This window comes from Volvox carteri (genome assembly GCF_000143455.1).
Source record: "Volvox carteri f. nagariensis unplaced genomic scaffold VOLCAscaffold_7, whole genome shotgun sequence".
Lineage (NCBI taxonomy): Eukaryota > Viridiplantae > Chlorophyta > Chlorophyceae > Chlamydomonadales > Volvocaceae > Volvox > Volvox carteri.
Genome location: NW_003307550.1, coordinates 1789163 through 1798032, shown reverse-complemented (window position 1 = coordinate 1798032; position 8870 = coordinate 1789163). Strand labels below are relative to the sequence as shown.

Here is an 8870-nt window from a genome sequence, read left to right as displayed (position 1 = left end):
ATTTTCCCTGGGGAGTATTTCGTCGTGGCTGAAGCGCCCTCACCGGACGCGCCCGACCAGTTAGGGAAGGTCCAGGAGTGACTCGCGCCGCCTAGCGCCATCGATTTCCCGCAATCCCGGCGACCTTCCCGACGGCCCAGCACCATACCAATTTGTACGGCATATACTACCCATCCCTACAGCAAACCAATGCTTCAAACGAAATTTCCCATTGCATGAGGTAGACAGTTAGTAAGCGAAATTGGCTCTGTTGGTTAGGTGAATACAAACAATAGCTTTGCCTTACCAACTTCACTCGCTGATGAAGCTTAAGGTCGAGGACCCCATTAAGAAGAGCATTGCCAATGCAAAGAGGAATAAAAGGCGACGGGATAGAGCAAAGCAGCTTCGGAATGCCCAGCCCCCGAGCCTTTCGACAAACGTAGCTGTCCCAAGTGCCAATGCGCAAGAGGCGCCGGTGAACATTGATAACGACGCGACCTATGAGCTCGAAGATTTTGATCCGATTCACCGTGAAGACGCTGGCGACGTGGAAGCATCGGAAGATGCTGACGGTTTCAGCGCAGCCGAGGAGGAACCAGAACCAGAGCCCGGACCAGAGTCCACGTTAGCACAAGATGTGCGGGAAGCGTACGTGCGTGACTTTGCAGCAGCCGCGGAGAGCCGGACTTGCTTTCTGAACAGCAGCGCTGGCATACTTCGCAGCCTGGCGGGAAGCAGACCTGAGGCGTGCCCCCGGTGCGCCGTGCGCTCCCCCGAAGGGGGACGGACCTGCCCTGTGACCATCATTACTTGGGAGCAACCCATATGCGTAGATGTCCCTGTGTGCTGGTGCACACCCTGTCGGGCGTTTCATAACATGCGTCCCACAGAGTTCAACTGCCTACCCGACGCTAAGGCTGGGTGGGACCTCCACCTCCAGCGAGACGGCCAGCATGTTCTCTGGTGGCACCAGTCGCTCCTGCAGCTGTTCGACCTTGTGTCATTCAGGAGCAGGCACCTGAGTGCGGACGCGTTCTGCTCTGCACTCCTTGACACCTGGGAGCAAAATGGCATCCGCCGTCCAGTTTCTGTTTCGGCAACCACACTTCGTAAACGCCTTCGGCAAGCACTCCTCCTGTACATGGACTGCCAGGGCGTCGTGGATGACTACCCGGAGGGCACACTTAGCACCTGGCCCCGTGGAGCTCTGAATGGGTGCCCTTGTTGTGGGGACACTCTCAGGTGCAGCAGTGCAGTGAATGGTGCGGCCGCAGCCGCCCCAGCCCCTGTTACAGGTGCCGCATCGCCGGGGGTCGTGGGAGAAGCAGCAGCAGTGGAGGGGCCGGATCCTGGACTGGAGCGCACAGAGGTGGCGGCAGCAGGCAGCCCTGCCGCCACTGAGGGCAATCCCGTCCCCCCAGTCCCGTCAGCCGGCGCAGCAGCCCCAGAAACCATGGCGGCAGCGGTGTCCACGGGCGCTGAAGTGCTAGGGGCGGCAGTGCTCGCGTCGACTGACTGGCTGCTTCGGGACACCTGCAGCCCCGAAGCCGCAGGGCCTGGCCCCACGAGCTTGCACTCGGTACATTTCGATGCCTGCTTTAAGCTAAACCTGCTGTCCCATAAGGGCTACGTTTCTGGCTACACACAGCTAGGACGGCGCCGTTACTTCTTGCCCAACGCATCGATACAGCAGGTGCTTTTGGACGGTCATGCGTCACAGCAGATTGGTGTGACGCACTGCTCGAACTTCGATGCTGACAAGGTGGGTGTGGGTCGGGAGCCAATGCGTGTTTTTAGTGAGCAGCCTTTGCCTTTTCCCCCCAATCACCATGTGCTTACTACGCCACGCAATTCGCGGCATCCACCTTTTTGCCGTGCCGTGCCGTGCTGCCGCTGTCCAACCCTCTGCCTTGCAGGTCCTGGCTGCGGAATCAAGGAAGGTATGATGTGTCTGGACGGCAGGCACCTGAATTTCTCGATGATTTACGGGGCTTGCAATTGCAGAACCTCATCACGGCTGTCGGTGTCGCGTTATGCCGGCATGGGATGCTCCTGCGGCTCATGAACCTCTTCAGTGGGGAGCGGCACGCATACTCCACTGCTGCAGCCTGCCTCCGGCATCCAAGTTCCAACAGCGTGATTCTTTCTTGCTCTGCACGACAGACGTCTTTGGAATGTATTGCTTTAATGATTGATTTAAAGCAATAAATCAAGCATAAATCTTGATTTCACCTTGGCGACAATTTAGCTATCCGAGGCTATCATGTTCCAGTCATACTGGCAGAGGCTGGCTGACAGCATCAAGGGACAAAATACACCGTGCGTATGCGATGACCTTTAAATGATTTACTTTTTGTAATAATTATGTAAACTTTTTATAGCAGGCAAGGATATCGCAGTTTTCATGGAAATAGGAATTTCAGTCAAGCGTCTGTAAACAGATACCGATGGGGAGCGGAAAAAGACGAAAGGAAGTCAGTGAGAGGGTACGAATTCACCTGACCCACCACGGCCACTGCCGTACTGCGAAGGTAGGCAGCGAATAATTTTTGGCACATAACTCCAAATAACTTTGGAAACCGAGTTAGAATCGTAACATTAAGCTTCACCTTTGTGAGCTGTGGGGCAGATCCTTGTGCCCCCCCTCCCCTCTGGGCAGGTCCGTAGGCAAGCAGGCAGGCAGGTAGGCAGATAGGTAAGCTGAAAGATAAGTTAATATGTAAACAGACAGCGAGGTGTGTAGATAGTTAAGCAGGATGCGACGGCGTTTGAGGCCACAGACCCTACATGGGGAGGCGGGCCATGTCATATGATGCCACAGCCACTTCGCTAAGGCCAATCGCACTTGTTTGCATGAAGCATTTGGCAGCAGTTGAAGTGGGTGAAAAACTCCTCTGCGCATCTATGTCGTCCCCCCATGAGTGAGGCGATGGTCAATGGCCGTACTTGCCTGACGTTGCCAATCAGCGACACATGGCCCATCGCGCCGTACGACATGCGGGACGAGCTGTTACAAGTTATTGCTTCGCACCTGAGACCCAATTCCTAGGCACCACCAAATGAGAGCTTGCTCGGGGGGATCAGGTCCTGCTTCCAATTCTGCTGTTGCTGCAGCGGCTGCCGCCGCCACGGTCACTGGTGATGCGTCTGGGAGGGCAGGTTCGGCAAATTTTGTGCATGTTTATCATACGAGAGTATTTGTTGGATGGAATTTGTGGAGGCGGTGCTGTGGATCGCTGTGGCCACGGAAGGGACGCCAATAGGCAATTCAGCAGCACCGAAGGTGCTTTCGTATGCCAGGGCTAGAATAGCAAGGAGAAATCTCATATTTTCACTAGAATTAATTGTCCTTAAAGCTTCACGGTTTGGAAGTGAAGAAGGTAGGCCCCCAAGCGTACGGAAACTGGGAAGACTTTTGGCCCCGCTGTTCCTTTGTTATCTCAAGCACAATTTTTTTTCAGTCATGAGTACTTCATGAAAGGTCTACGTCACTTGCACATGCTTCAGACTTTGACTGAAACATCAGTAACAGGCATAGGGATACTGGAAATTCTTACGAGCCTAGCGGACGTCTCGTTACTGAACGTTCTCCTGTCCAACCTGGCTTCCTCAAGGGTAGCCGATCGCTTTAAGTCTAAGCGGGAGTAGACTCGACACCACGAGTCCCGTTTCGCTGGCTTCCTGCGGGTTAAAGGTATGAACCAAAATTTGAACACAAAAAGAAATTCAGCTCCACTATGTAGGGCTGCGCTGGGTTAAGGGAATTTGTATTTACCTTGTGAGTGAAGGATTTGTCGTTTGTCGTTCCGTCGCGTCCTCGTGAACCTGCATCTAAAGCACTCACACGCCTTGGGGCTTAAATTGCAAGACTGTCATGGAAGCTGGGGTCGGGGCTTCAGTGACTCGCTTGCATTTAATTGTCTTCAGGGACCTGCAGGATGGGCTGCCTTTGCTTTGGCGGAGGAAAGCAGGACTTAAGTGACCTATCGGCACCACTCGACCCAGCGGTTCCTAAGCCGAAAACTGGTATGTTCGCGCCAACCCATGTCCGAACGTTGCAACTCAAACCGTCACACCTGTGTCCTAACAGCTAGAGTTATTCGCTGCACTCCATCAATACTTCTTTTGATGTAATTTAAACTCGATTTCGTAACCTTTATCCTGTCCTCACACACTTGAGTTCCTTGCCAATTTTCTTCTGCCAGACAATTCTCCCAGTAAAGCGACAGGAAGTACTGGTAATGGCTGGCAGACCCAAACTGCGCCTAGCGGCAGAGCAACTGGGAGCAGCACAGCAGCCACCGCTAACGGATCCGCGACTCCTTCCCCGACGCCACCCACGGGTGCACACAGCGAACCCCAGCAGCAGCAGCAGCAGGCCTCCGCGACGTCCACGACAGCCGAGGGGCCGGTAGAAGCGGCCGGGAGCAGCTTGCCTCAGAATAACACCGGAAAACGGCCACAGCCTCTTTTGATTCCTGCCCCGCCGCCAAGTCCGCCAGCTGCCCCCAAGGTCGGGTTCGGAAGGACGTTTAAAAGGAACAGGGGTTTGAACGGAGGGAGTTGATGGTTTGGATGCACAAGGGCCTCAGACATGGGAGAGTACGGAAGAGGCGAAGTGAATGACGAGCGAAGAGGCAGGCCCGAAAGGGAAAACGTGACTGCCGGGAAAGGAGAAGGGGGAAAGCGGAAGGCTGAGGCAATTTGGTGCGCACGATGCTAGAGGCTGCGTGGCTCACGCAAGAGCCCGGTGCGACTCTGGGTTGGAGGAGATGGTGGTGAACTGGGAACTGGATTCCCCCTCCTCATGCACCTCAAGTGAAACCCACTCATGCTTCTCCTTCCCCTCCCCTGCAACTCCTGATTAGTGTTATTTTCCTGATGCCAAGGAGTTCTTCCACCTCATGCACCACGTCATGCAGGCGGCTAATTGGAACATCACACCCCGACAGCAATCCCAACAGGTGGAGGAAGCGGATGTAGAGGACATCGAGGTAAGGATGGCCCCTGAAGGCCCCCCATCCGGACGGGGGAGAGGTGGGGGCGAAGGAGGGAAGACCTCCTCCGCCAACCCCCTGGACTTGAACCAACGTAGGCAAGGGCAGCGGGATAATTTACATGCCAGAAGAGGCAAAGGGTCGACCCTCTGTCCCGGCGTCTCAAGACGTGACATCCAGACATTCAAAGCATCTTCGGGGGGCCACACACCGCCTCCCGGCCCCGTGCTCATTCTCCAGCCCTACAACGAAGGTCCTCTCCTTTTGAAGATGAGGAATGTGGATAGGGAAGTGAAGGAGGAGAGCCACGGTCGTATGAATGAGGAGGAATAGCCCGCTGAGGCATGGTTGTCCTTTGCGTCGGGCCTATAAGGGATATCCAAATCAAACCCCTTATTTTAGATCTGAAAGCAAATAGGAACGTGTGAGGGGTGAGGGCCGCATCGTCCGGGGCCATGTCGCCCTACGGTCTCCCCCAGCCTTTCCACACCTTTGGTGGGCCCACACCGGCAACTGCCTCCTACTCGTACGTTTGATGTTCCTCATCGTCCTGGTGCCGTACTGCTGCTGCTGCGCCCCTTCTCACTCCTGCTTCCCCTCCTCTTGCTCCTCTTGATTCTATTGCTGTAACTGAACTCTGGCTTTGCTCCGCTTCATTTCCCTGGTGCCGCCCCTAGCCCAGCCTAACCTTGTACCCAACTGCTCGCTCCCCCCGTCCCCCCTCCCCCAGGTGGACCTCGAGGACGTGCAGGAGCTCAGCCCCATTCCCACCGCAACCCCGGGCTCTCAGCCCGCCTCTCTCAACGGCAAGCAGGCCAGCGGCGGAAGCGGAGCTGGCGCTCCTGCTCCGCCCTTTGGTCCCCACGGCCGGACCAGCGGAACATTATTCCAGCAGAGCCCCTCCAATCTGGGTCCGGGGCGAGCTGCGGCTGGGACCCACACGCAGCCGCGCAGTAACAGCGGCCAGAACGCGACGGAGGAGCAGCAGCGGGGTGGCCATGATGATGATGATGAGGAGGAGGAGGAGGAGGAGGACGGCGTGGAGGAGTTTACGGCGGAGGCAGAGAGCCCGCCACCGGGCTCATCGCCAACGGTCAGTTCGTTGAGGGATTGACGGGTGGGAAACATGAAGATGCGGCATCATGAACAAGCGGGAATTTGAGAGCGGGGGTTGCGGAAGGGCCTCTGAAGGAGGATGTAAGCTGACCCTGTGGTGTGTATGTATGTATATGTGTTTGCGTGTCTATATGTGTGTTTGTTTGCGACACGTTTAACGGGAAAACGCAAATGGACTTTTACTCGAGCTGTACTACGCGTTCAGAATACAAGCTGTACACGAGACGTCATAAGGGGGTTTGGGAATTCTGAGATGCGGTTTGGTTGCAAATGGAATGAATGGTGGTTCATGGTGTACGTATTAGGAGGAGGGATGAAGAGGACTAACAGAGAAAGGGTGCTCGTGGAGGGCGTTGCGCGGGCGAGGAACGGGAAGGACAAACAGAATGAGGGTTTTGCCCCCCGCCTTAACCCCGCTAACAGCCAACTCCCCCCTCCCACCTGCCACCTCCCTGCGCACTGCCTCTCCGCGTGTATTGTGTTTTTTGTTCCCCGCCGTGACACCACGCAGGCGCTGATCTACTCGCAACAGCGCCAACAACAAGAAAACGACGAGCAAGAGCGAGAACAGGGAAAAGAACACGAGAAGCAGGAGGAAGAGCAACCATATCTACAACAGACGCTGCAGCAGCGGGTTCGGGGCTCTTTTGGATCAACACCCGCCGAGGAATCTTCCTGCGGCCAAGATAAGCTCCGTCAAACCCAGGAGCGACAGCCGATGCGGTGTACTCAGTCGCTACATGGCCAGCAGCAGCAACAGGGAAGCGAGGATGCAGAGCTGTCGGCACGCCAGGACGAGGAGGAGGATGGAGGTCGGCAGCGGTCCCGCTCTCCATCGCCTAGCAGCGATTCGGACTTTGATGACGACGATGAGGAGGAAGAGGTAGAAGAGCCGGCGGGGGACGGGGTGAGGAAGGAGGAGAAAGGTGTGCAGGAGGTGATGGCTGACAGGGAGTGGCCGGAGGACGAGATGGTGGAGAGGGGGGAAGGTGATGGGAGGTTGGGGGAAGCAGCGAGGGCGGAGGGCGGCCCTCATAATTGGTTTGCGGAGGAGCAGCAGCAGCTACAGCAGCAGGAGCGTGGAGGTGGGGAGGAGGAGATAGAAGAGGAGGAGGAGCAGGAGGAGGAAGAGGACTTAGGGGCTGGAGCTGGTGGCAAGGATGCCAACTCCGTCGTCGCAGCCGCGCATGACACGGGCGGACGGGCGGAGTTTCCGGAAGCATCAGTAGTGAAGCCGGAGGCAGATCCAACCCCTCAGCCGCCACCGTCGCTGCAGCCGCCGCAGAAAGAGGTGGAGCCCCAGCAGCCCCAGCCCCAGCAGCGGCCGCTTTCTGCCGGAGGCCGGAAGCCCGCTGCGGGGCCGCACGCGCCCATCCGTCCATCACCATTGGGCCAGTCATCCCGACGTGGCGGTGGGAGCAGCGGTGGCAATGCCCTGGTGGGTAGCTATGAATGACATCGTGAAACTGGTGTGTTTTTCCCGGTTCTTCTTTCCTCGCGTTTCTCTCTCTCTCTCTCCCCCTTCCTGTCCCCCTCGCCTCTTGCTGTCCATGTTGGTCATTTAAGTCGAATTAAGGGCAAGGGGGTGAAGGTTGTTGTTGTAAGTGGAATGAGCTAAAGGACAGGTACCTTGCTGTCCCGCCATTGCGGTGCGCAGATCTCCTCCGAACGCACATCCACACTCCACCTCTCCCCGCGGCCCACTGTCCTTTCTTTGCGCCACGGGGCGGTGGGGTCGCCATTTGCCTGTCAAGATCCCGTAAACCCGCTTGCCACTCCTCCAACCCTCGTTTTCATGAGCTGTGTATGTATGTATGTATGTATGTGTGTGTATGTCGTTCATGTCAATGCGTAACAGTTGTAAAAAATGCCGTTGCTGTCGTAATCGATCCCTCAGGCCCGGCAAGACAGCGGGTTCTCTGATGGATCCGACCTATCACTACCCGGCGAGTACGAACGGTACGGCGCCTGCAGCAGCGACGATGATGAGGCCGCGGACCGTCAATACGAACAGGTGAGCGCGGTGCGGGTTTGTGCGCTAATTAGCCCGCCTAGTCACGCACGCTCAATAGTCGCAACCCCCTCCCCCCCCTGCACTCACCTGCGCGCCTAACTCGTTCAGCCCTCTTGCTTATCTCCGATCTATGTCCCAGAGCGCAATCGCTTCCCCTTCCTTAAGCCCCTTAGCACGTGCCCAGTCAAATCCTTAGTCTCGCTCTAACTTCATTTCAACCTCTTCCCAGCCTCTTTCCGCGCCTCCCCTCGATTTCGCGCGCGCGCGCGCCGCCGACCACGCCCCGTTGCCCGTTTTCCATTTCCCGTTCCATGTCCGCACCCGTGCTCGCGCCGACTTCTTCGTGGGGTCTTCCCTGCACACCCTGTCGCTTCCCCGTGGGCAAGTCTCAGGCCCTGAATGCGGCCGGGGGGCAGCTGGCCCCGGGCACCGCCGGCCGGGCCTCCGTTACCAGTACACCTGCTGCTGCTGGCGGGGCTGCCGGCGGTTGCGGCACAGGCGCTGCCGGCAGCACCGCGGGTGTGAGCCTGGCGGACGTTGCGGTCAGCCCCGGCGGGATGCCTCGGAAATCCGGCTACGAGAATCCCATTTGGCGGGATGTCCTGGAAGACGAGGACCCGGAGGTGCGCCGTGAGATCGAGGATTGGGTTGCTTTAAAAGTTTTGGTTAGAAATGTCAAGCAGACGACCGATCGCCGATCGTTTTAGCTGAATCCCCCAAAATGTCTGCCATAAGTACGTTTTATTATTATTGCCTCGCTT

The 8870-nt window shown here is 57.0% G+C and overlaps 2 protein-coding genes across 2 annotated transcripts in view; both read left to right on the top strand.

Moving 5' to 3' along the window:
- VOLCADRAFT_88048 (uncharacterized protein) overlaps positions 1-1928 on the top strand; it is a gene marked incomplete at both ends in the record, with an annotated part of 2244 nt that extends 316 nt beyond the window's left edge. The window contains 2 exons of the mRNA XM_002947752.1: positions 308-1744; positions 1899-1928. Of these exons, the coding sequence (XP_002947798.1) occupies positions 308-1744; positions 1899-1928 (1467 nt within the window). The remainder of the gene's footprint in view (positions 1-307; positions 1745-1898) is intronic.
- A 317-nt stretch (positions 1929-2245) lies between these two features.
- On the top strand, positions 2246-8816 carry VOLCADRAFT_88047 (uncharacterized protein; the record flags this gene model as incomplete). Its single annotated transcript, XM_002947751.1, has 8 exons — positions 2246-2301; positions 2642-2665; positions 4336-4495; positions 4851-4976; positions 5710-6072; positions 6607-7533; positions 7993-8109; positions 8502-8816. 8 exons carry the CDS (start codon positions 2246-2248, stop codon positions 8814-8816), a joined length of 2088 nt encoding a protein of 695 aa, XP_002947797.1.
- Between the last annotated feature and the right edge of the window lie 54 nt (positions 8817-8870).